The following is a 27,727-nucleotide window of genomic DNA, read 5'->3' as shown; positions in this document are numbered from 1 at the left end:
GGGTCAAAAGAGAGAGAGAGAAAAAAAAAGGAAAAAAAAAGAAACAGCGAAACGGGAGGACAAACATTAAATAAAATATAGATTTTCTATATTTTATTTAATGTTTGTCCTCCCGTTTCGCTGTTTCTTTTTTTTCTTTTTTCTCTCTCTCTTTTGACCCCTACCATCCTGTCTCGACAGGATATAAGAAGACACGGAACATGTAAATAGTATTATGCTTTGAAAAAGGCGGGGTTCCTGTTGAAACGTCGGCACAATAAACAGTTGTTATGTGAAAGCGCATCTACTTTCATATTTATAACCTTGCGGCAACCGAAGTTATTCTTCTGCATATATATATATATATATATATATATATATATATATATATATATATATATATATATATATATATATATATATATAGGATTCAGATCCTGGCCACGACAAGTTATCTTTTCACATTCTTTCCTTTCTTCACCATTACATTACAATTGGCCCAATAACTTCCCCTATACCTTCCTTTGCACTATTGTCTGTTAGATCTCATTCTTATTGCGTAAACACGAAAAACGAGCCCTTATTGTTCTTGCACTATTGTTTAGGCGAACAGTAAATTCTAGCGAAATTGAGAATGGTGACCGATATACCTCGTGTCGTATCTTGTCTTGACGCACCCAGCAGTTTCACAAAGATTGCCACTTCGATCAGCTCCTGTTACCCGCGCGATTAACTTGACACGCGAACAGTGCCTTGGAGGCACTGTGGCGCTTCATTGCGGTCGCTTTGGGCAGCGCATAAAGCTGCCAGAGAGCATGACGGCTAGAGCTTCATGACTATTACAAGTATTGAAGAGCTATAGAACAACGTTGGTGTTTGTACTTATCACGCAATACATTACGAAATTGCTAAATAATGTGTGAATTCTGAGCTTTAACAATGCACCTAGGGCTATTTCTGGCTAAATAATGCTTTAACCACGCTTTGTTCAGTGTACCTCCTATTGATAGCAAAATATGATGTTTGTTGTAAGTTTAACAGTGGTAATATTTTCATTTCTTGCAGACTCGCACAGGAGAAAAATAAGAATAAGGGTCCCGTTCATTTTGCTGAAGTTTGCCCGGGTTATGTAAGTCAAAATTGTATTTTGGGTAGGAAATGCGCATTTGCAGAATACAAAAAAATAGAACAGGGCGATATACTTAGTGTTTCATTAGGGTTCAGGCCGTACCTTTGCTAGTCGGTCTTCAAAGTCTTCTTCCTGAGCTCAATTTAGCCACTTGCTGCATCTCTTCGAATAAAACCAAGCAGAGAGCACCATCGCAATGGGCAGAACAGGGCCTGTACTTGTGGTTGCACATTGCCACGTGCATTTCCTACTTTAAACTTTGTTTTATTTCATTCGCTTTCACCCACAAACCCAGTCAGAAATGCCCAGCGTAAACAACAGTTCAGTGTTCATTAAGGTTCTCAATTATCTTAGGTCGTTCTGTTAAGACGGAGCTCAAGCCGCGAACCCTCCAGCCTATTCTAGAGCTTTCGAGACGACCACGTGATAAAGCTGGAATATTTGACGGCACATGTATAACTGCCGACGCATTTCACCGCTTGTACGTTGATCGACGCCACGTTCACCACTATCAGTACCAGTGCGCATAGCTGTAATTTGACTTTTTGTTTAGAGTCCACAAGTTTGGACAGTGAACAGCTCTATCTTTCATCTACAGTGGGCTCCCTTCATGTAAGTCGCGATAACACGATAATATAATAAATAAATGAATATGTGTACAGGGTTCTGACCAGCATCAGGCAGATTTATAAAGGTATTCTGTAATACAGATAATGAAATGTATGCGCTGTGAGTTGGGTATACAGGATACAGGCATCATCACAGTTGTGTTTTTGTAACGCTAAATTTCCGAAATATCTTTTCGAAAAGAAAAAAAGTAATCCAGAATACAGATGCAGCAATACAAATAACACATGTGATATATTACCCTAACGTTGATATACCGCAAGCACGTCCATTAGGGGATGGATAATATTGTCAATATTATTTTAGCCAAGACTGGACAGATATATTTAGAAGAGTATTCCGGCTTCGAGATATTGAAATAAATGGACTGGAAGCCCAAACTAAGATCTCGTTTTTCCTTGACGTAACGAAATATTTCTGTGATGCATTAACGAATTAACAAAAAAAGTACTCTGGCCGACAAAAACAAGCACACCAATTTGTAAATATTTTTATTTCATTTCGAGGGTGCTAGAACCTTATTATATAAAGATAATATTGTGAATGAAGAGGCAATGTCTTGAAACTTGCAAGTGAAGAGTATCACTCGAACTACTAGCGAGTGAATTTTTTAGGAACTAAGCATTTTAGGCTCTCACAATTTTTGTTGTCACCGTCGTCGTCATAGTTACCCGTCAGTTTGAAACACATGTGCTACACATACCGTGCAGAGAGCGTTCATAGCGCGCATATGGTTTAAAAATAGACTGTACTCAGTCCGCCTGGCACTCCGCGCATCTGTTCGTGCGTCCATTCGTCTGATCAAGCATCCATCCGTCCATGCGTGCGTGCCAGCGGCCGCCCACGCATTTGTCCATCCGTCTGTCCGTCGGCGTCTCTTTACATGCGTCTGTTTTTGTCTTTGCCTCCTTCCGCTCGTACATCCACCCATGCGTGCGTGCGTTTGTCTATCTGTGCATCTTTTATTCATTTGAGTGACATCCACGTAGACGTTATGCACTTTCAATCCATCATCACATTTCACTTCGTGGGTCTGCGGCTATCTTATAGAGCCATGAATTACGCGCTGTAATTAATTAATGGTAGGCAAAAAGACACTGTCGTTTAGGGAGTTGATTGTGGGAAATGATTTCACCAGGTGAAAAACAATTGTGTTTGTCGTTCCTGTTCATCCAGAAAACACAACACGGAGGAAATAGTTGTGGTTCATCATAAGCGTGACAATATCCACAATCTTACCATTAAGCATGAAAAAAAAAAGATGCCCGCGACACCAAAATTTGATTTTCAAGCACACGCCAAGAACTAGACCAAATTTATGAGGACGTTTTAAAGGTGACAAAACAATTTGGGGTTACAAGTTAGCTGAACGTTCGATCATGCTCAGCGGCGACGAGTGCGCGTTACAGAAGCACCAACACGCAATCGGAAGCATCCACATACTTTTTGACAGTGTAATGTCCTACTATATATAAAGACCGTTTATATATACTTGACTATATATACACACCGGAAAGGTACGTCATTTTAAAAAATATCCCAAAAGTACCAGATGTAGTAAAGGAGAGGTAAAAAAAACAAGCTTCCAATACTCAGGCTGCATATTCGAGAGGCATCCATTGGCTACCACTTGTCTGACTTTGTGTTCACTGCACCTAAAGGTCTTCTTTCGTGTTCCTTTGGGGTGGAAACATCTTCCAGCTATTCCTAGAAATTTTCGTGCCCTGTGGCACGCAGCATCCAGTCATCTTGCAAGACTTGCGACAAATCAGATGGGCGGCGTTTTGGCAGGTGTCGTATGCACGTGTAAAGAAAGCGCAGTGCATGGTAAAACATGGCATTCGAACGAGCTGGGGTGGCGTCGACCTTTTCAAAGAAAGGCCACACTCTCAGCCGGGGCGCGCGCATACAGGCAGGTATCGCTAATACACTTTGTTGTGCAAAAACATCAGAGTTGGGTGATCAAAAACGCGTCATTGATTCAAGCGCAAGTGCAACATAGTAGAGTGAGGAGACAGAAGTATAGTTGTGCATGGGTAACATCTTCAACTACAGGGTTCTATAACGGTATCTAATATTGTAGTACACGCAGAGGAGTGGTGAAAACTTCCCAGGCCCATAACTCACGCATTTCTGTGGTAGCATGACCTGTGAACTTCAGATTCGGGTCACACTTGTATAATGTGAGAACATCAACCATTTTCTATTTCAGGCAATCAATAAGATCAGCAGTTCCCTGCTTTTTGGCAAAAATATATTTTGGTGCAAGCTAACACGGGCAAAAAAAAAACATTTGCCAGAGGGGCGCCAATTTAGAGCATGTTTATTCCCCTGAAAGAAACACTTTTCCAGCATATGTGAAGGCACTGGATAAAAGCAAGCAGGCATAACCGCAATGTTCAATCAATCAATTACTTTCGTACGATAATCAAAGAAACCCAAGAGTATTTGACTGTCACTTTTCACCCTATAACGTCAAGGCAGCCCTGTCAAAAATAAAGCGAGGAACGGCGCTGGGTCCGGACTGCCTTCCACATCTGGCATACTTTCCTTGCCTCGACTGAATGTGTCTGAAACATTCTTTCTAAGAGGATGCTCTGCATAAAATTTTCAACTTCTTCGGGCGAATAAGAAGGAATGAGATGACTCTCGCAGATCGCTCTCTTTCTAGACGCTCTGCAACATCGCAAACCGAGAAAAAGGATACAAAAAATTCATCGAAAGAAATTGAATAGCGATGACCGCTTCAAGGTAGACCAAATTCTGAGTGAGGCAAGTGCTAGCTGGTGTTTGTGCCTGCACAGCTTGTGAGAGAATTTGCTTGGTTGAGCAACCACTTTGTTCAGCGCCTGCTCACAGAGAAGCAAACTATTGTACACATCAGTATACTCCTTGGCTCGAAAACAGAGATCGCAATGATCCAACGCTTCAAACATTATCATTGAACATCACCCTGAAACCTTGCCAAACTCAAGGCGTTAAAGCACTCCGCACTCTTTGAAACCAAAAAAAAAGAAAAAGCAAGAGAAGTGAAGTTGAAAGATGATGCTCATCGTCTTCGTATAGGTTATAGAATCGTTCATCAAGATTTTGTACCCTTTGCCAGACTGCAATGCAACCATTTTATTTAGAAGTTTTAAGACGTATGCCAGAGGATGTTCGACAGAAACGCCCCAAACATTGATCATCACGTGGCTCATTCACCTTCACAACAATGCGCCACACACAAGAGTGGTCCACTGTTTGTCATAACAGGGATAACGTCTTATTCGCCACCCTTCCTATACGCCTCGCCCAGCCCAATGCACAATTTTCCTATTACCGAGCCTGATTACGCTAAAAGGAGAACATGGTGAAGATACCGATGTGGTCAGAACAGGCTCGCAAAAGGCACTGGAAAACATGGAAGTTGAGTAATTCCGGCTTTGATTAAAAATGTTGGGGTGAAAATGGCCTTGTATCTGCGTGCTTCGCTGCAAATGTCGAAGCGCGATAGTCTCCTGTCGTCAACCTGCCATTTATTTTGGCCTTGCCCCAGACAGCGCCTCCTCTATGATGAATCAGGTCGTATATAGCTCGCGTAGTCAAAACATAGGTGGTATTGCGTAGGTTACAAGCAGTGCTCCCAAGCAATATGAGCTTGTGCAGAACCCAGGGTCGGTGCCATGTGGCAGCACCTTGGCGTCGGCAGTTCAATTTTTCGCAATTTCTGCGCATCGTACGAAAAACTAATATCTTTAGAGTTACGTATTCATATACTAGTAAATAAAAAACACCATCCAATACTTACGTATTGGTCTGGCGCCTCTGCAGATATGGGTAATATCACAAGTATGGATGCAGCCACCAGTAACGTGGAAGGCACTTGATCTTTGCTTTCAAGATAAGAACGAGACGCGACCGCGTTTGTATCGTCTTCTACGACGCGGGCCTGGCTTCGCTTGTCTGTGCAGAACTTAACCATGCCGCAAAAAAAAAAGCCAAACTGCGCAAGCCCTCCGGGTTCAATAATATTCCTGCATGTGGTGCGGCGAAACACCGTCACACAGCAGGACGACGCCCTATGAAAGCGTGGCCGTGGGTTCTTCGCAACCTCTCGCGGGTGCTTCACCAAGTAACGGCAGAGCCCCTGAGGTGTGTAGACAATGCACCCTAAATGGGTTATATGAAATGGTTCGTTGTTAGTATGCTAGATGATCTATGCATGGTGAGCAAGCATCTGAACGCATCGTGCTACGAAGCAATGAGACAGATATTTGAATCAATTAGTATATTTTCCATTATTACTTTAGAAGCGAAGCAGCTCTTTGATTAGCCTCTGTAAAGCTGTTTCTCAGACCGCAGCGCTCCCCTCGCCGCAGGTGTTGGAGCGGGGCCAAGTAGCTCACACCCCCCTGGCAGTATAAGTTGACGTCTCTCTCCCTAGCCACCCGTGCGCTCACCGCGTGTCAGCTCTTTCACACTTCACCCTCTTCAATACTCGCAACGTTCGAACCCACTCCTCACGTAGGCACCCTATAAACCACGCCGCCTTTCTCCATCTGTCGGCGAGAAGAAGCCTCGAGTCAGCGCGTGCGCGCGCTGCGCGCCCCTCACGAATCTCGCTGCGTCGACAATGTAGACAGCGCGCCGCTGTTTGCCACGCGAACTCGTTCAAGGGTGGGATGCTGTCACGGCATGTTTCCTCTTAGAGTGCGCGTGACTTTTCCGGCTAGCACAGGCATTGCGAGGCCGATTGAAGTGGATTGCGTTCGCGAATGAGGACGCAAACATTGACGAGGTGCGAGCCAGGGAAGCCGAACGCAAACGTCAGCAGTGGAAGACCAGCGAAACCGACGAGGTGCTAGTCAATGAATGCTTGTTAAGCCAAAGGGCAGTCTTTAAAATTAAAAAAAGAACACCGATGGCATTCGGAATACAGACGGTGCGCGGGTAACATTTACGAGACGCAAGCCAAGGATGCGGAGAGCAAGCGTGTACAACACATGCCGCCTCCCGTGTATTTGCGTTCCGTACAAACGTTTACTCTAGTAAGTGCTCCACCGAGTTTCGCTGCACACCATTCCTCTAGCACCAGCATCGACGCCTGTTTCAACCTTTTAAATGCCATGCGCACCGCTGCTGCTTCGTGCCCCATTATGGTTCTTTTGGGGAAGGCAGTCTGTAGTTTTATTTGCATATACCTCTAATTTTCATTCATAGACAACACTAATATATTGCTCCCAACTTACGACACCACCACCGACACCGAAACGTTGGCGAAACGAGATCACATTAAGGTAATTGTAAGTACATCTATGATAACTGAAGGAATTTAGAAGTGTTCGTGCACCAATTATTGCAACAAAAATCTTTTTGTGTCCCCTCCTGCTTATTAGTTTTACACACAAGATAACTTTTTTGAGGATGCTACTGAGTGAGTAAAAAGGCAGTGACAGAGGAGGTTGTTATCACTTATCACCTTTTTAGAGTTGGAAGTGTTGAAAAAAGTTACAGCTTTCCCGCAAAGGTGAGGCAGTGAATGCGATAGCAACAAACGGGAATGTTACCTGAAGAATGGCAAGCAGAACAGAAAATGCCCCACGTCTGTCGCGCAAAAATGACGCACGAAGCGCCCTCACAGTTACATACCAACCCAAATAAGTGTCTCAGTTGTTAGTTCGCTGGGTCTTAAAAGCGCGTCATTTTAGCAAGCGGAGACTGCAGCGAGTGCAGTGACATCTGTGCGCCCGGTAACTACTGTCATTATATATGGTGCGCGCTTGTTTAAATGTGCAAAAACAAAACAGTATGCCGTGCGGTGGCGACTTGTGTGGCCTTTTGAATGTGTGCGCCGTGCGGGGGCGAATCGCGTATGATCCGTGCGGTGGCGAAGAGGACGGCGATCGTGTGCGCGGCGTGTCTCGAGACAGCGTGGGCCGTGCACGAGAGTCGGAATTGCAAGGCTGGGCTCTCCTCCGCTGGGCCTCCGGTCCATGGGAGAACCCCGAGCCCTACCTCTTGCTGTCTCGACTTAGAGCGCTCCCGCCTGTTCTGCTACGAGGAGATCAAGCTAAGGAACGTGCACGAGGACGGGCCAAGGTCTTGACGCTGTGGGCAGACGGGCACACTCAGGGTTCGGCCCACGAGCATGCACAGGCCCAAGGCGTCCACCGTGGAGCGGGTCCCTTGGCGCAGAATCTCGGCATCAACGTCCACAGAGTGGACCTTCTTGACTTCACGCGGCCAGACCAAACACCGAGCTACGGCATCGGACAGATGGTCTACGCATGGCGCCTTCAACTCGGCAACTTCATCGGCTCCGACAACAAACTGTACGCTACTGCTTGACTATTTCGCGTAACAGCCCTCATGTCAAATTTAACTGTTTTTCTCTATTTGTTGAGTTCTGTCGTGTCTGTAAAGGTGTCTTACGTGTGTTTGTCCACCTGCGTTCTGCGTTATTCTTTCTGGAGCGAATCCTGAACCCACGTTAACATCACAACTACAACAAAATCGTTCCGGTGGAAGCCAAAGGCATACCATTCTCCTCACCGCGAGATATTTTCCAGCACAGGTGAACGTCTACCCCCCCCCCCCCCCAGCGGGGTGAATAACGCGTGGGAGATGAACGCAGCAGCGCACGTTGACACGTGGTGACAATCTGGTCACCCGCGCTCGTGGCGTCATTTCGCTGGTAATGCTGAAAACACGCTACTTCCCTCGAGATGGGCACCGCCAGTGCTAAGTGGTAGATGTAAATAACTTGCCGTTTGGACGTAATGAAGTGCTTCTTGGTGGCTCAGTGGCTAACACCGTGCTCTCACGAACGAAATATCCGACGTAGAATTTCACGCACCAGGGTCCTTTTCTGCAAACTTTTTTTCTTGCGCTTTCATATATCATCAGCATCGTAACCTGTCTGACTATGTCCACTGCAGAATGAACGTCTTTCCCATATTCTGCCAGTCGATTCGGCCCTGTGGTCAGTGCTCCCACTTAATAGCCGCAAACTCCCTGCTTTCATCTGCCCGCCTAACTTTTTGTGTTCCCACTACCCGCTTACCCTCATTGAAAATTCAGTCAGTTACCCTCAATGACCAGTGGTTAACCTGCCTATTCGCTACGTGCCCGGCTCATTTCATTTCATTTCATTTATTTTACTCTCAATCGCACATAGCTTTACAGAGGGGAGTGGGGTACAAAAAATAATAAACTATAAACAAGAGCGAACATAGTAACATCAAAATAATAAAGATTACAAGACATGTAAATTTAATGTTAGGCAATACACTAAATGTATGTGTAAGTACCATCAGAAACATGGGGAAAACAGAGTACAATAATTTAAATGTAAAATATACACTTCACGCGTCATCACGTAAGTACTCCTGTATTGTAGAAGAAAACAATTCATGATTTCACATAAAATCCATGTCCGAGAGAATGTGGTTCCAGCCGTTGGATGTGCGTGGGACGAAGGAATGATGGAAAGTGTTAGTGCGGCAGCTAATGACGTGTACCTTATGTTGATGATCTAAACGAGCTGAGTAATAGGCAGGAGTGGTAATGAACTGAGCTTTCAAAAGTGGACTCTTCTTGTTTGTGTTATTGTATGTTTATTTCTTATTGATTTCAACTGTAGTATCCTTAATCCCACTTTGTTCTCTGACTCAGTCTGGTCTCTTCTTGTCTCGTAAGATTACGCCTATCATTGTACTTTCCATCACTCGCTGCGTCGTCTTCAATTCAAGCTTAACCCTCTTTGTAAACCTCCAGGTTTCTACTCCTTACGAAAGTACCGGTAAGATGCGGCTACTATATACCTTCTTCTTGAGGCACAATGGCAATCTACCAGTCATTATTTAAGAATGCTTGCCGAATGTCCTCTACTTCAGTTTTTTTCTTCTAGTTACTTCAGCCTCGTGATTGAGCTCCGCGATTACTATCTGTCCTAAATAGGCGTATTCTTCTACAACTTGAAGCGCACTGCTACCTATCTCGAAGCGCTGTTCTCTCCTGAGGTTGTTCTACAGTAGTTACGTTTTTTGCAGAATAACTTTAGAACCTACCTTTCTGCTCTCCTTATCTAAGGCAGTATTCATGTATTGCAATTCATCCCTAGAGAAACCCAGCAATGCAATCTCATCGGCGAGGCACAGGTTACTATGGAACTCTTCATCAACTCTTATCCATAACTCTCCCACACTCGGCCTCCCAAAACCTCCTGTAAGCAAGCGGTAAATAGCATTGGGGAGATTTTAAGCCCTTGTCTTACAGCTTTCTTTACTGGTATTCTGTCACATCATTTATGGAACACAAAGGTGGCAGTTGATTCTTTGTAGATTTCTTCCATGATGTGTATACTTGCTTCGTCGACGCACAGATTCCGCAGTGTCTGCATGACTGCTGATCTCTGTACTCTATTAAATGCCTTCTTGTAATCAATGGAGACTATGCCTATTGTTGGATGTATTCTGAGCATTTCTTTATCACCTGATTGATAGTATTGTAAAGAGGTTTATTGGGCGAACATAACGGGCAGGTGCAAGATTCGAGATGGCGACAGGACGAAGAAGATAGTGGAGCTCGAGTGCCGATCTCGTGGTGCCTTACTCTGCGATGATGGTTTTTGTTCCTTGGTGTTGTCATCATTCCTTCAATATATTTGCCCCCGTCGAGAAAGACGAAGCCATCCTGGCGATCTAACAGGCGAGAACGAATGGGTCGAAGTACGGCTTCAAGCAGTTCACGTGAACACTATCATGTCCACGCCGACGATGGTCACTGAGTGGCGTAAGCGGTTCAATGGCGTAATTGACGGGTGATGTGCGCTCTACCACGTGGTATGAACCGTGGTAAATTGAGAGTAGCTTCGTAGACAAACCAGATGCACAAGGTAGTAAATACAGTTATACAAGAGTTCCAGGGGCGAACTTTCCGGCAGGAGGGTGTTCGTCATCGCGGGCCTCTTTCTGGCGTTGCTGGTCAGCCGTAGTAAACTGCTTCGCTAGTTGGCCGGTTTCTTCAGCGTGACGGGCGACTTCAGACACAGTCGTGCACTCAGATGCATCTGGTGCGTATGGCAGCAAAGTGTCAATTGTGTGCGATGGTTGACGGTCGTATGGAAGGAAGAATTGGGAATAGCCGGTGGTGAATTGGGTAGTGGTATTCTTATTACAGCAAACGTGCGGCCATATAAGTATGGGCGAAACTTGACAATCGCCCAAAGTATGGCTAAGCACCCTTTTTCGGTAACACTGCAGTTTACTTCAGCCTTGCTGAGCGTTATGCTGGTGTAGGCGACGAAATTCTCAGGAGATCCAGGCTTGTGTTGAGTGAGGACTGCGCCGAGATCGACACCGCTGGCGTCTGTATGGATCTCAGTTGCAGCCGTGGGGTCATAGTGGCGCAATATAACTGCTGATGTCAGGAGACGGCGAAGAGTGTTAAATGCGTGATCACACTCGGAAGAACATGACGAGATGTTGTTAACACAGCTTAAAAGTTGGGCCAAAAAAACAATTATGGAGGAAAAGTTGCGCACAAACCGACGAAAGTGAAAGCACAATCCTACGAAGCTGCGCAACTGTTTTACAGTCGTCGGTTTGGGGAATTCAGTGACAGCACGTACTTAATGCCGGGTCGGGAAAAACGCCATTCTTTGACATGACGTGACTGAGAATAGTGTGCTCCTGAACAGCGAAGCGGCATTTCTTGAGAATCAGTTGAAGCTGCGCACTCTTCAGACACGTAAAGACATGTTTCAGGCGTACAAGATGTGTTGCGAAATCGGGTGCAAGGACTACAATATTGACGAGGTAGCAGAGACATATGCTCCATTTCAAACCCAACAGAACCGAGTACATCATGCGCTCGAATGTAGCCGGCGTATTGCAGAGGCCGAAGGGCATAAAATTGAACTCATAAAGCCCGTCCGGTGTCATTAAGGCTGTTTTTGGGTGATTGGCATCTGCTAAGGACACCTGCAAATACCCCGAACGCAAATCCAACGATGAGAAAAACTCGGCCCCTTGTAAGCAATCAAGGGCGTCATCAATCCTAGGCAAAGCGTATACGTCTTTGCGAGTGATCTTATTTAGGCGCCTGTAATCAATGCAGAAGCAAATTGTATCACCCTTCCTCTTACCAAGAACGACCGGTGATGCCCGTGGACTTTGAAAAAATCGGATAACGTCGTGCTTGAGTATATCGTCAACCTGTTCGGTGATAACCTGACGTTTCGCGGTGGAAACACGGTATGGTCACTGTCGTACTGGGGTATTGAAACCCGTGTCGACGCAGTGAAAAAAAAATTGGGAGTTCGGCCAAGGGTAGGTTGAACAACTTCAAAGGATTCACGGAAATGGTGGAGCAGTTGAAGAAGCTCATAGCGTTTGGATGGCGATAGTGCGTCGGTGATCGATGAATCGAGAAGCTCGGAAGGTGGTGCATTGAAAGGATTTAGGGCACTGATGGCGTTGTAGTCTCGGGAACAATCTGGCGGCATGATAAGAATTTGTTCCTTATTAATGGCGTGCACGTGTCCAAGATATTCCCCTTAAAACAGTCCGACGGGATACAAAAAGGGATTGATGAGGCAAAGAGCACTGTTTTCTTCAGAAATGGAGGTTGTTGCATAAGGCAGAAGAAGTGATCTTCGACTAAGGAAGAGGCTTGATGGTTCAAAGAATGCAGCTTCGTCCAAATGCCATCAAAGAACAGGGGGAGCAACACAGCTGCTGTCGGAGGAATTTCAGTGCCTTCTTTGACGACGAGTTTCTGTATGGCGGGCTGAATGCGGTTGGTTGGTTGGTCGTAAAACGGGAAGAGCTCAAGTTCCGATCTTTCACATTCAATAACGGCGTGGTTACGAGATAAAAAATTCCACCAAGTATGATGTCGTGTGAGCATGACGAAAGGGCAATAAACTCAACGATGTAGTGGTCCTTCGCGATGATCAGTCGGACAGTACAGGCGGCTACAGACTGAACCGGGCCCCATTTGCTGTTTGCAAGGAGGCATAGTCACTTTTCGGAGCTTGCGACAAAGAGTTGCGTCCATCACGGAAACGGCAGCCCCAGTATCCACTGGAGCATATGTTTGCGTACCTACTACAAAAAACTTAGACAGTATTAGATGGCAATGTCCGAGGACTTGAGCATTTCAACAGCGCAGTTCTTGCCTCCGGAACGTTGGCGGTTAGTTTCCCTTGTGTTCAGGAGCTAGCCAATGACGCATGGGTGACAGGGAGCAATGACGAGGTGAAGGAGAGCAACCAGACATAGTACGAGGACATTCCCGTGAGGACGAGCCTAACTGAGGATCCAAATTTTCCAGATGGGATGGAGGAAGGTCCAAGAAGCTGTTCGGTGTCAGAGCTTCTCTGTATCCCGGCACGCGACCATGGCAGTATCAGGCGATATGGCCAGGACCACCACACGCATAACAGATAGGGCGGTTACCATCCGTCCTCCAAGTATCGGCGACGAAGGGAGCAGCCCATGTGGCGGACGGGTGAGTTGAGGCTGCGGTAGCAATGAGAGGAGCCCAGGCGGTAAACGACTAAGTCGGGGCTGAGGTATGCGGCAGCCCCTGGAACGGCGGGCGCTGGTGTAGCTGCTGCCATTTTAGTGCCTCAGCGTAAGTAAGAGGCGTAGTGACGGGGGGCTGCTGCAAGGGCACCGACATGGCCTTGAAAATCTGCTCCTGGACTACATGTCAGAGCATGGGAACCAATGGTGGTGGGCAACACAGTGGCTGTTGCTGCCAGAGCTCCTGGCGTTGAGAAAAAGGCAGTAGAGAAAGCTGCCGAGCCACTTCCTCTCGCACGAAGTCTTTCATTAGTGTGAGAATGTTTGTCTGGTCAGTCATAACGTCCAGTGCGGTCACTGGTTGGATTTTCTGGAATGAGCGTCGCGTCTGAGCTCGATGCCTCCGCAATTCATCATAGCTTTGGCACAAAGTCACTACTTCTGCCACAGTGCTAGGAGACTTCGCGAGAAGCATCTGTAAAACGTCATCGTCAAAGCCCTTCATATTGTGCTGTATCTTCGCACTCTCGCTCATGAAAGCATCGACGCGCCGGCAGAGATCGATCCCATTTTCTATATACGAGGTGAAAGTTTCACCTGGCTCCTAAGCCCGTGTGCGCAGATGTTGATCGCCGCGTAGCTTCCGTAAAGCAGGGCGACCAAAAACGGCACATATCGCCTTTTTGAAGGCGGACCAGTTAGTGAACTCGGTTTCGTGGTTCGTACACCACAGCTTGGCAACGTTGGTGAGACAAAAATTGACAGTGCTAAACTTAGCAGCGTCATCCCACCTGTTGGACCATATGGTGCAGTAGCGCAAATTCACGGGGACGAAGAGGACAAAAAAAACGACACTTGCTACACTCGCAACAAATTTTTATTTCAGAAGCAGCACTTCATATATAACCCATAACCCTAGCGACACAGAAAAGAACTACAAACACTGAATCGTTGCCAACAGAAGCTTTTGCGCAGACTCAAGCGAAAGTACACGGCAGTTAAGCTTGGACACTTTTAGATGACATAACTAAAAACATCCCTGGGTAACATCAAATCAAAAAACCAAAAAACCAAAAACATTTTTGCGGGAATTCACACGTGTTTGAAACAAAAATTTTTTTGAAACGACAAAAAGGAGAGTGTGACGCATGCAAACACTGATCTCAATTAGGTCCTTCGAGGTAGCTGGCTTCTCGGTTACTTAACGAAACCGATGACTGACTAATGCATCCTTCTTTTCTTTTTTTAATGTGAAAGGCTTCAACAATTTCTCTGGTTAGTTGGTTTCCATGACGGAAGACTACAGTTGTGTCACTGTACAGTGGTGAGCAGCCACACTGGGAACAGTGTCTCTTCATGTGAGAATGAATGTCAGTTCCTAATGATCGCCTGTGTTCTAAAAGTCGTAAGTGTAGCCACTGTACAGTGACACAACCGTAGTCTTGTAGGCATTCTTCCTAGATGCTGGTATCCCCTCCCGTCAGAAGGCACTTCACGACCAGGGTGCGTAGTTTTTCAACACAATCTGTCCTCCATATTACCAGCAGATGTGATGTTACCTGAATCTGACCAGCAGTTAATATATATATATATATATATATATATATATATATATATATATATATATATATGAAATAGATGATCAGAGTTTCTTCCGGCTACCGTATTAAAAGTTATAAACTTCGAGAATAGTGCAGCATAGGAAACAAAACAATAAAATATTTATTTAATCCTAACAGTTTCGGCTGGTGGCCCAGCCTTCTTCGGAGGCTGGTCCACCAGCCGAAACTGTTAGCAATAAATAAATATTTTATTGTTTTGTTTCCTATGCTGCAGTATTCTCGAAGTCTATATATATATATATATATATATATATATATATATATATATATATATATATATATATATATATATATTGACGCGTGTGTACTGGTGGAACAAAACGACGATAAGGGGATTTGGCGGACACCAGGTAGTGGAGCTCTGGCTGATTGAAGATAAAGAAGGCGATCTTGCTGTTTGGCCGCTGAGAGTCCTTGTGTCAACGTTTATCTGCCTTTGGCTCACGCTGTACCGTGACACTGGTGGAAGTGCTGGGACGCAACCCTACCTAATGCTCCATACTCCCACTGGGAGCCGTTCATCTAGCTCGGACGCATTGTCACCCATTGCAACTCCCGTGCACCGGTTCAGTCGGCGGCTGATAGGCCTCGCTCCAGAGTTCACGCCTTCCATGGAACCTCGCAAGTGCCGATTACCTCTCCAAATGGCCAACACCAGTCCGCAACCGGCGCCCCAAGGCCCCCCGCCAACACAGCCTTCACAGGTAACCATCTTTCAACCGCTGGTTCCCTATCACTTTAGTGGCGGCGCACATGAAGACGTGGACGACTGGCTTGATCACTATGAGCGTGTCGCCAAGATTAATCTGTGGCCTGAACATGAAAAGCTCTCACGCGCCCATTTCTACCTTGACGGCGGTGCGAAAATTTGGTATGAGTACAGAGAACCCAGTCTGTTAACTTGGGGCGACTTCCGACAACAGCTTGTCGATACGTTCACCAATGTCGACCGACGCGACCGTGCGCAGCAGCTGTTGGAACTACGGGTTCAACAACCCAATGAAAGCGTTACTATGTTTGCTGAAGATATGACTCGTCTTTTTCGTCGAGCTGACCCGAACATGAGTGAAGATAGGAAGTTGACCTACCTCATGCGCGGCGTTAAGGAGCAACTTTTCGCCGGGCTACTGCGCCACCCTCCAAGTACCGTAGTTGACTTCATCAAGGAGGCTACGGCTATCGAGCGGGCGGTCTATCAACGATGCAGGCAGTATCATCGAATGTCTAGCAGCGCCCCAGTCAATGCTGCCGCCATACCTGAGGATCAAAGCTCCCTGCGAGACCTCATTAGAGAGATAGTTCGCGAAGAACTGCAAAAGTTCCGAAATCCAGTTCCTCAAACCCCCGTTGCGTCCGTCGCTGAACTGGTACGCGACGAAATCCGCCACGCATTTTCTACCACTGGTCCTGGTGACGAGCACCGTCCCATGAGCTATGTCGATGCTCTGCGACGTTCACCATCTGGTACATCACCGCCATATCACCCAGTGCCGACGGCCCCTACGTCACCACGGCAAGAGCAGACCCTGAGCCGACCGCCAAGCCAACCGACGTACCACCAGGCGTCCACAGCAACACCATGGACATCGTCGCAAGAAGGAAGGTTCAGACGTCCACCCCTCCGAAGAACAGACGCATGGCGCACAATCGATCGACGTCCACTATGCTTTAACTGCGGAGGTGCAGGTCATATTGCCCGTCATTGCTGGCACCGCAGTGGTCCGTTCCGCCCTCTTCGAACATGGTCTGACGATCGACGTGCGAACGAAGAATACATACCACGCCGGGAGGACGCCTCTTTCCATGGAGCCCGTTCTCAATTTCACGAATACCGTACTTCTGACGAGGAGGCAATACCTACCCGCCAGCCAGGTTTGGGACGTCAATCCCGCTCTCCTTCTCCTGCTCATTCACCTTCGTCACACCGACGTATTTCCGCGGACCTTAACGCAAGAAGGTCACCCAGCCCGCGACGGGGAAACTGAGGGCGGCGACCTCCGGGGGTAAGGTTGCAGGCCATGAAGATGACGACAAAAAGCCCCCATTACACGACGCTGTAAATCCGACAAGACGTGAGACCGACGACATTGTGACCGCTGACCTAAGTGTGTTTCTTGACGGCCAGAAAGTAACAGCCTTAGTCGAAACCGGTGCCGGCTTTTCTATCATCAGTCAGGACCTCGCCATTCGCCTCAAGAAAGTGAAGACACCGTGGACAGGCCCTCAAATAAGGACGGCAGGTGGTCAGTTATTGATGCCCTCTGGTAGATGTACAGCGAGAATTGACATAGGAGGTTCTTCTTTCGTTGCGTCGTTCGTCGTTCTCGCCGCATGCTGCAAGGATCTAATTATTGGTATGGACTTCTTACGAGAGTACGGCGCCGTCATCAATATCCCAGACAGTTTGATTACATTCCGCAACAGTTCGGGCGCATCTGATTGTACACAGGCGCGACCAAACCAATTGCGTCTAACTGATGACGATGTGGTTCTCCCTCCTCGGTCATGCACGCTTGTTTCTGTGGCAGCCGCTGTCCAGTTTGACGGCGAAAGAGCAGCAGATCGAATAACCTCGCTCCTTTTCACACACGGCATTTCCGTCGCAAGAGGTATCGTCAGTGTCACCGCTGGACGCACGGACTTGCTTCTGACAAATTTTAGTGATGAGCGCCGGCACCTTCCAAAAGGCATGGCCGTCGCTTACTTCGACGATATCACAGACGCAGAAGGCTGCTTGGCAGTAGTCGACGAGGCGCCAAAACTTGATTCGACACCAGTCCTTGACGTTAGCACTGCTTTGCCTAAGAACGAGCGAAAGAGGCTTCTTGAGCTACTGGCCGAATTCAAAGACTGCTTTTCGACAACATCAACAGTTGGCCGCACACCTGTCACCAAGCATCGAATCATTACCGAGGACATGGCGAGACCAATTCACCAAAACCCCTATCGCGTGGCTGCAAAGGAACGCGAAGTGATACAAGAGCAAGTCGACAAAATGCTAGAAGATGACGTCATTCAGCCCTCAAAAAGCCCCTGGGCGTCACCTGTAGTCCTCGTTAGAAAAAAAGATGGCAGCCTGCGCTTCTGTGTAGATTACCGAAAACTCAATCAGGTGACAAAGAGAGATGTGTATCCACTTCCTCGTATAGATGACTCTCTCGACAGACTTCGACATGCTCGTTACTTTTCATCGATGGACTTAAGGAGTGGGTATTGGCAAATCGATGTAGACCCAAGAGATTGCGAGAAGACTGCTTTTGTGACACCAGATGGCTTATATGAATTTAAAGTCTTGCCCTTTGGTTTATGTTCAGCGCCTGCTACCTTTCAAAGACTTATGAATACCGTACTTTCTGGGTTGAAGTGGAAAACCAGCTTGGTCTACCCTGATGATGTCGTAGTTTTCGCCGCAACGTTTGACCAGCACCTTAAAAGACTTGAGGCAGTTTTACAAGCCATACAGTCTGCGGGCTTGACGTTGAAGCCTGAAAAGTGCCACTTTTCTAAGAAGAGCTGCAATTTCTTGGCCACGTTGTCAGTCACGCAGGCGTTCGTCCTGATCCTGAAAAGATCGCAGCTGTTGCACAGTTCCCGGTGCCGACTGATAAGAAGGCTGTCAGACGATTCCTCGGACTATGTGCGTATTATAGGCGATTCATCGCAGACTTCGCACGCATCGCATCACCGTTGACCCGCCTCACGAGAGAAGACGTTGGTTTCCAATCGAGCAACGAAGAGGAAGCTGCTGTTAAGAACCTCCGCCACCGACTACAGACGCCTCCAGTGCTTGCCCACTTTGATGAGAAAGCGCCAACGGTGCTACACACTGATGCCAGCAATATTGGTTTGGGAGCTGTGCTTGTGCAGCTGCAAGAGGGCACAGAAAGAGTAATCGCCTATGCAAGCCGAACACTAACACGCGCCGAGACCAATTACTCCACGACTGAGAAGGAATGCCTCGCAGTGGTATGGGCGATCACAAAATTTCGTCCGTATTTATACGGCCGCCCTTTCAAAGTCATCAGCGACCACCACTCACTGTGTTGGTTGACAAACCTTAAAGATCCTACCGGGAGATTAGCGCGTTGGAGTCGCAGGCTGCAGGAGTACGACATGATTGTCGTACACAAGTCAGAAAAGCGCCACAAGGATGCCGACTGTCTATCCCGCTCACCCATTGAATCGGCAACTTTATCCGATGAGGAGGAAACAGCATTTCTCGGCGTGCTGGACTCAACCGCTATTGCACAGCAACAACGTGGCGACCCTGAGTTACATGCCCTAATTAATTACCTGGAGGGAAGATCTCAGAGGGCACCAACTGGTTTCGTAAGAGCGCTGTCATCATTTTGCTTACGGAGCGGAGTACTATACAAAAGAAACTTCTCTTCGACAGGATCTGCGTATTTGCTCGTCATCCCAGCAGCCCTTCGCTCCGAAGTACTCGAAGCATGCCACAACGAGGTGACTTCAGGCCACTTAGGTTACACAAGAACGTTGGCCAGAGTACGGCAGCGCTACTTCTGGCCAAGACTGACCATAGCCGTAAAACACCGTGTTCGTACTTGCCTCGCCTGCCAGCGACGGAAGTCACCGCCGACTAAACCAGCTGGCCTCCTGCAGCCCGTGCAGGTCCCAAGAACACCATTCGACCAGATTGGCATGGATATTTTGGGCCCACTTCCTACTTCTACTGCTGGGAACCGCTGGGTTATTGTCGCGACTGATTACCTTACCCGTTATGCTGAATCAAAGGCTATCCAGAGAGGTACAGCAGCGGAGGTGGCACAATTTTTCATCGAGAACGTTGTCCTGCGGCATGGTGCACCAAGCGTCGTAATCACAGACAGAGGAACCGCATTTACGGCAGCTCTTTTGGAGCAAGTCCTCATGCTGAGTGGAACAACCCATCGTAAGACCACCGCCTACCACCCGCAAACGAACGTGCTTACGGAGCGTCTGAACAAAACAATTGAAGACATGCTTTCTATGTACGTAGACGTCGAGCACAAAAGTTGGGACGAAATCTTGCCATATATCACGTTTGCATACAACACTGCCAAGCAAGAAACAACCCAGATGACCCCATTCGGCCTAATTCACGGAAGGGAAGTACGAACCATGTTAGATGCGATGCTAGCGCACGAATGCGACGACATCGAACCGGACGCCAAGATGTTTACAGAACGAGCGGAAGAAGCAAGACAACTAGCACGCCTGCGAATCCAGCAACAACAAGAGTACGACGCGAGCCGCTACAATTCTCGCCGCAGAACAGTCGTTTACCAGACCGGTGACAGAGTATGGGTTTGGACGCCCATACGGAAACGAGGACTCTCTGAAAAGCTCCTAAAGAGATACTTTGGGCCATATCTAGTACTGCGACGACTGAGTGATGTTACCTACGAGGTCGTCCCCGACAGTTCATATAGTACGAGGCTTCGCCAGCACCGTCCAGAACTAGTTCACGTTGTGCGCATGAAGCCTTATGAAAGGTAGTGACTGCGCAAGACACTTCTTAAAGACCAGAAAAAAAAACTGCACTACTGGTTTAGCATCGGGGCGATGCTCATTAAGACGGGGGGAGCAAATGACGCGTGTGTACTGGTGGACCAAAACGACGATAAGGGGATTTGGCGGACACCAGGTAGTGGAGCTCTGGCTGATTGAAAATAAAGAAGGTGATCTTGCTGTTTGGCTGCTGAGAGTCCCTGTGTCAACGTTTATCTGCCTTTGGTTCACGCTGTACCGTGACAATTTATATCTATATATAGGTATTCGTATACGGTGAATGACGGCGCTCACGACCATCGACGCCAACGACGGCACAAAATTAAGCCAACAGTGTCCACACAATTGCTATCACAATAAACAATGATATCATATACTTTCAGCGACTTCAGTGATCATCAGTTGATGGTTCTAATTATAGATGCTGAATGGACGCTTATGGTTTCTATGAATAATGTGTACACCTGAGCTATGATTCAGGGGTACAGTTAGACATCTTTAAGTGGATTATGAAGACGCGTGCTGGTGTGTACAAGGTTTGTGGCACAAACGGTGGGTCTAATGGAGAATGAATAAAATATGCAATTCGGCAGCACAGTCGCTGTGTCATGGGTCCATTGTTGCTAAATAGCTAGAAAGGTGTTTACACGTTACGTGAACTATAGCGGTGCGAAATCACGCTACAACAGCGGTTCGCCAGGACTTTGGCCGAAAGGGGAGGATCTTTGAATATTTTGCGAACATTAATTTGATCATGCAGGAATGAAAGAACTTACTATAGGATCGTCAATCACAACATGTGAGAAGGCCAAAGTAAATGTTCAACTAAATTTTATTGTTATCATAAAAATACATCCCGAAATTGGGCACGCCGTCACCACTAAGTTTAACGTAGGCTTCAAAAGGACATCAGCACAGCTTCTATGATAAATTTAAGAAGATCAGTGGAAAGCTCTTCAGCAGGTTGCATAAGACGCAATCAGGCTTTCGCTTTCACACTCATGAAAAATTGTCCATCGCCCCCTTCCAGATGCTCTTTTATTGTAATGGGGTCAACGATGTCATGTGTACGCTTTTTATTTCTTGTTGTCAAAGATGTGTTTATACAAAACTTAGGCTTCTTGGCTGAATTGGCTCTGCTGCTGACCGATAATATTCTTTGCGCCTTTGTCTATTCATTATTTCAGTGCGGAGAGAACAACGTTGGAAGCCCATGCTCACCAAACTGCATTTGCCGCGTCTTGCACGTAATAAAACCACCTATATATTTGTGTTTTGAACAACACAAACCACTTCCGCTGGGATTCAGTGATATTTGACTTAAATTACAGGCTGCTTTCTAAACAGCTGCTTATATATTTTGGGATGAAAATTATTAACAGGAATAAACACTGCCTAGTTTTGTCATGCCAATCACCAACAAAAATAAACCTATTTGATCACCCTGCACACATCTTTTTTTATTTACAGTTTGCCTAGCTGTAAACCTGCTGAATTCCTGCCAAAAACAAAATTTGCTATGCATTTCGCGTTAAACTATACGCATCCTTTGTTTCCGCGGTTAGTTTGCTCTGGGAAAACGAGGTTTGAAAAAGCAAACGATAACATACAGGTGCCAGTTTCTTGTAAAGCAGACTCAATCGTATGATTTGCGTTGATTTTTCTCTTCATTGCATCATTTACTTTTATTTTTTCACTGTCCTTTGTTTTTGTATGTGCATGATGATTGGCTGACATGTGGGGTTTAACATTCCAGAAACACAATAGAATTATGAAAGACGCCGTAGTCGAGGGCTCCGAAGATTTAGACCACTTGAGTTCTTTAAGTGCATTCAATTCTGAGCACACGGGCCTAAAACATTTCCGCCTCCATCGGAAATGAAGCCGCCGCAACCGGGATTCGAACCCGCTACCTGCGGGTCAGCAGCCGAGTACCTTAGCCACTAGACCACAGCGGCGGGGCTGTTTTTGTATGTCCTGTCTACGTTCGTTTTATTTTTGTGTCTCTCTGTCTTTGTTCTGTGTTTCTTTGTTACTCTCTCTCCGAAGTACCAGCTTGTTGTCGGCGTGACCGCTTTAATGTTGCTTACCCAACTCTGGCTGGCCTTCGGGGCAGCTGGTTGGCACCCACAGCGTTGCCTTTCGCCGGTGAGAGCATGCTCACGTTAGTTCTCATTCATAGCGCAAAGTAAATGTGTTATCTGGAACATGTTTATTATTCATCTTTATCAGAGACATCCCAAAGTGCGCAATGCTTCACAGAAGTGTAGCGGGTGCCTCACTTATCAACAGAAGGAAGAATGGCGTACTGGCATAGTGGCTGCTACCCTGCGCCATGTTATGCCAGCGAGTCCTCGTCAAACGACCGTGCCTCTGAAAAAGGCAATCTGGGTCAAGGCCAGCCCGCAGTCTGCCTGGCGCGATCACCTCGACGGCGTGAACACGCGCGGCGCTCCTCTGGCCCACGTGCAGTGAGTCAGTTGCGCACGTGACAGCGAGCCGGCGTTCTCGTGCCTGGTGGTCTGACGCATGGCGCGGCGACCCCCATTGGCGGAATCTGCCCGGACGACCAGCGGCGCTTCTGATTGGACATTTTGGTTGGACCCGGTGTAAATAAAAGAAGCCCTGCGGCGCGTCGCGATCGGCGGTCCTATGTGAGAGGCGTCCCCGTGTCGGAGTGCCGACATGTGTGTGAGTCAGCGGTCTTAGGCGAAAGGCTGAACTATGTGTTAGAGAGAAGAGCTCGGCTCTTCGAGTCTCTGTCGGCCCCAGTGCCGAAATTGTAACGCCTCTGTATATATGCTGTACATAAACCTTGTTTAACTCACCGTCGTCTCGTCCGCTCGTCTTATCAGCTCTGCGCAGAAGCAGTCGCGAGCTGATAAACATACGCTACCAAACGGCTGGTGACCTTCCCGGCGGAGTTGAAAGCAGTGGCGCCTCCGGGGCCGTGTTGGCGTCGCCGTCTTTCGCAACAGTGGTGGCTTCGGCGGGATCGGTCCGCCGTTTCTCAACAGCCATGAATGTTACGGTGGGCGTATAGTGGGTGCCATGCATTTGGTGTTTTTTTTACCTTGCACACTGTGATGTGTGGTGCGCGTTCAAAGTGCGCGCCTTCGAAAAGTGCGCGTCACGGAAAAAAAAAAAAAACAAAAGGAGAAATACCAGAGTGCACGTGCGGGGCTGCTTAAACAAGAATGACGACGTTAAAGAGCGTCGAGCACGAGGATGCGTGGCAGGACGTGAAGTAAACAAAAGGTAAAACATCCAATGGGCAGCGAACACGGAGATTTCAAGGCCCAATGGCTTGACACCACGAGACAGCAGTATCTCCAATGAGAACGAGACAAGTGGGCCAGAGCTGAAGCAGGAGCCTGAGCAGACCAGAGCAAGGGGAGTTCGAAGAAGACGGGGCAAGCGGAAGGTCGTCACCGGACCGGGCGCTGAAGATGGGCCGTCGGGCGTAGGACCCGAGCCTGCAGGTCTTCAACCGGCCGGGGCCTCCTGCCGTCGTGTTCCCGCTCCAAAGGACCGTGGCCATCCGGTCCTGAACTCCTTTCCAGGGCCTGCGGACTTTGGTTCCGGCAGGCGAGCTACAGCCGTCGGGCTCCGGGCCCGAGCTGTGCGCCCAGCTGCTTGACTAGGTCGACCCTGGTTCTCTGACGCGTCACCACCAGCCTGCGTTCTCCCGTCTCCGACGTGTCCACGCTCCTCAAGCCGAAACCATCACGATTTGGTAGGGCTTTTCGACGCGTCGCCAGCAGCCAGCGTTCCCTCGTCCTCGTCCAGCCCACGCATTGACGCAGGAGTCACGGCGTTCCGGTTTCTCATCACCGCCGAAAACCAACTTGTGGGTGAGACTGCACCGATACTCTTGCGCTACTCCCATCACTCAGCCCCTTTCGAACGTTAGGTTTAGTTACTGACTTTGAACGTTCTTGTTGGGTGTTTACAGATGTGTTTCGTCATGTCCAGTCAACTGTTTATTAAGTGTTTTGTTTTGTGAGGAATCTTTGCCTTTTTTCTTTTCAATTAAACTTTTTGTGTGTTTCTTGGAAACCGAACGGCTTTGTCCTTATTAACAAAACTCTCTGAGGCTCAGCCCGGGAGAAAAACAAATCAGCAACAAGAACCCTGCATCACAAATTGTCAATTTGTGATGCAGGGTTCTTGTTGCTGATTTGTTTTTCTCCCGGGCTGAGCCTCAGAGAGTTTTGTTAATAAGGACAAAGCCGTTCGGTTTCCAAGAAACACACAAAAAGTTTAATTGAAAAGAAAAAAGGCAAAGATTCCTCACAAAACAAAACACTTAATAAACAGTTGACTGGACATGACGAAACACATCTGTAAACACCCAACAAGAACGTTCAAAGGCAGTAACTAAACCTAACGTTCGAAAGGGGCTGAGTGATGGGAGTAGCGCAAGAGTATCGGTGCAGTCTCACCCACAAGTTGGTTTTCGGCGGTGATGAGAAACCGGAACGCCGTGACTCCTGCGTCAATGCGTGGGCTGGACGAGGACGAGGGAACGCTGGCTGCTGGCGACGCGTCGAAAAGCCCTACCAAATCGTGATGGTTTCGGCTTGAGGAGCGTGGACACGTCGGAGACGGGAGAACGCAGGCTGGTGGTGACGCGTCAGAGAACCAGGGTCGACCTAGTCAAGCAGCTGGGCGCACAGCTCGGGCCCGGAGCCCGACGGCTGTAGCTCGCCTGCCGGAACCAAAGTCCGCAGGCCCTGGAAAGGAGTTCAGGACCGGATGGCCACGGTCCTTTGGAGCGGGAACACGACGGCAGGAGGCCCCGGCCGGTTGAAGACCTGCAGGCTCGGGTCCTACGCCCGACGGCCCATCTTCAGCGCCCGGTCCGGTGACGACCTTCCGCTTGCCCCGTCTTCTTCGAACTCCCCTTGCTCTGGTCTGCTCAGGCTCCTGCTTCAGCTCTGGCCCACTTGTCTCGTTCTCATTGGAGATACTGCTGTCTCGTGGTGTCAAGCCATTGGGCCTTGAAATCTCCGTGTTCGCTGCCCATTGGATGTTTTACCTTTTGTTTACTTCACGTCCTGCCACGCATCCTCGTGCTCGACGCTCTTTAACGTCGTCATTCTTGTTTAAGCAGCCCCGCACGTGCACTCTGGTATTTCTCCTTTTGTTTTTTTTTTTTTTTTCCGTGACGCGCACTTTTCGAAGGCGCGCACTTTGAACGCGCACCACACATCACATACGCCCCCCTTTCATTCAAGTTTTTTTTTTAGAAAAAAAAAAACTGCCGATGAGTGCGCGTTCTGCACTACGTCACAATTACACCACATATTTGCACCACGCAGTTCAACACATCACACCGATGGCACCACACTGCTTCTTCGTTGACATGTCTCACGTCGAAACACCGAGTCCACAGAACGTAACATTCAACCAACAACAATAAGAAAAGTTTTTTTTTTTTTTCGAGAAGAAAAAAAAAAACTGCCGTTGAGTGCACGTTTCGCACTGCACCACAATTTACCCACATATGTCCGCCACACAGTTCACTGCATTGCCCAAAGGTCCACATTCACTAACCTCAAAATACGCAAGAAGTGAGAAAAAGTATGGACACATCTAGCGGATTGTGAAAATCCCCAAATTAGTAGTACACCACCCCTTTTTTTTATCATATATACCCTATCATCTCAAAAACTATACATCATGTTAATGTTACATTGCATGTAACTTCTTCAAATATTTACAAGCAACACCCTTCCATGGTCCGCAAGCAAGATCCAAAAGAAACCAGCGGGAAATCGAATTTGACGCTTAAGTTATAGCGTCCCGTACAAGACGTTTAACTGCTCTAACCATTTGACAAGAGTAAGGAATCGGAAGCCAGTGGAAGAATTCTCGACCGTAAGCTCGTATGAACCTAAAGCTGTGTATCACCAGGTTCCCAACCTCGAAATCACAAGCATACACGCTGGAATGTCTGTATGCCAGTCGGAGGCGTTGCCTCCAGGCGCACCAGTACAACCACGCCTGAATCATTTCATCCTTCCCACGAACGCCTTGCTTGAGCTCGTAAGCCGCTAATCGTTGAGACATCTTAACAGAAGCGACCTCTTCAACCGAAGATGCCAAAGAGCACCAGTCGGCGTCCTTCCTCGTACAATAACCTGCTGGACCATTACTGCCTTCTGGTTCACTTTCCATCCCTTCAGCTTTCTGTATTGCTTGTTCATCAATACTTTCAACCCTTCTGCCTGGGTCATCGTGATTACCCTCATTGTCACATATAGCTGACCTACATTGCAACTCTACTCTCTGTTCTTCAACAAGTGCTTTTGCATTTTGCTCCAATATTCTTCTAAAAGCATCATCTACAATTTCCCGAGAACACAAGCCATCTCTCTGTATGGGCAAGTTATAATCATGGTGAAAAACCATGTCCGTAGCGTCTGTTGCTATCTCCAGTGGCCCAAAACAATAGGTAGCTGCTACATCAGAGCTTTCATTATGGCATTCGCCGGCATTACCTAGGAGACCTTTATTGCTCCTTCAGCGGAGCTATTCAGAGGCAATCCTACCTCTGAATAAAGTGCGCTTGACCTCTCACAGGTTTCAAAATACCCTTTACTCTGAATGGAACGTTCTTGTTCCATGCTCACGAAGCATTCCTGCGCTTCAATAAGCTTATCGAGTCTCCTAGTCTTTTGACTGTTTACCTCCCTGTCATACTCTTTCAGAGTTTCTTTCTCTAGCGAAAGGTCATGACGAGGTACAGGGTCAGTCTCACGTAAATTCAAATCGCTCCCGATGTAACTGCTTTCAGAGCACACCTCATCCACTGGTTGACTACTCTGGCTCTCAGACCACGTATATTCAGCGTTTTCCCTCTCAAGCCACTGCTGCAAATCCTCATATTCTAGTTCCAACAGTCTCTTCTTTTCGCGCATCTCTATCTCGAGCAGCCTTTTCTTTTCACGCATTTCTAGCTCAAGCTGCTCCTTCTTAGCGCGTGTCTCTCGCTCGAGCTTCTCTCTCCTAGCCCGTGTTTCTCGCTCGAACTCCTCTCTCTTAGCGTGTGTTTGCAATGCAATCTGCTGCTTTTTAGCGTCACATATCGCAGCCCGTTCCTCTTGCGCTTGCGCCATTTGCTTGTCGTACCACTCCTTGAACTCCGCTCCCTTGAGACTTATACTCTCCGCCAGATCTAATAATTCCGAAGTGCTTTTCATGGCTTTCATCGCGTCGAAAAATCTACATGAAAAACAAACGACTTTGTCCTGTCGCGGACGCCAATTTGTGATGCAGGGTTCTTGTTGCTGATTTGTTTTTCTCCCGGGCTGAGCCTCAGAGAGTTTTGTTAATAAGGA

General features: G+C 47.5%; 2 protein-coding genes across 4 annotated transcripts in view; both read left to right on the top strand.

Annotated features, from left to right (window-relative positions):
- Positions 1-21,830, top strand: part of LOC142817991 (uncharacterized) — a 177,627-nt gene extending 155,797 nt beyond the window's left edge. For all 3 annotated transcript variants that reach the window (XM_075896126.1, XM_075896127.1, XM_075896125.1), the window contains 2 exons: positions 1,045-1,108; positions 21,569-21,830. In XM_075896126.1, coding sequence (XP_075752241.1) covers positions 1,045-1,108; positions 21,569-21,632 — 128 coding nt within the window. In that variant the 3' untranslated portion in view covers positions 21,633-21,830. The remainder of the gene's footprint in view (positions 1-1,044; positions 1,109-21,568) is intronic.
- Positions 21,831-23,468: 1,638 nt separating this feature from the next.
- Positions 23,469-27,727, top strand: part of LOC119173336 (uncharacterized) — a 763,312-nt gene continuing 759,053 nt past the window's right edge. The window contains exon 1 of the mRNA XM_075896116.1: positions 23,469-24,235. The gene's annotated coding sequence lies outside the window, so the exon portion shown is untranslated. The remainder of the gene's footprint in view (positions 24,236-27,727) is intronic.

This window comes from Rhipicephalus microplus, chromosome 5 (assembly GCF_043290135.1).
Source record: "Rhipicephalus microplus isolate Deutch F79 chromosome 5, USDA_Rmic, whole genome shotgun sequence".
Taxonomy (NCBI): domain Eukaryota; kingdom Metazoa; phylum Arthropoda; class Arachnida; order Ixodida; family Ixodidae; genus Rhipicephalus; species Rhipicephalus microplus.
The sequence above is the reverse complement of the archived record's forward strand: the minus strand, read 5'-3'. Positions and strand labels throughout refer to the sequence as shown.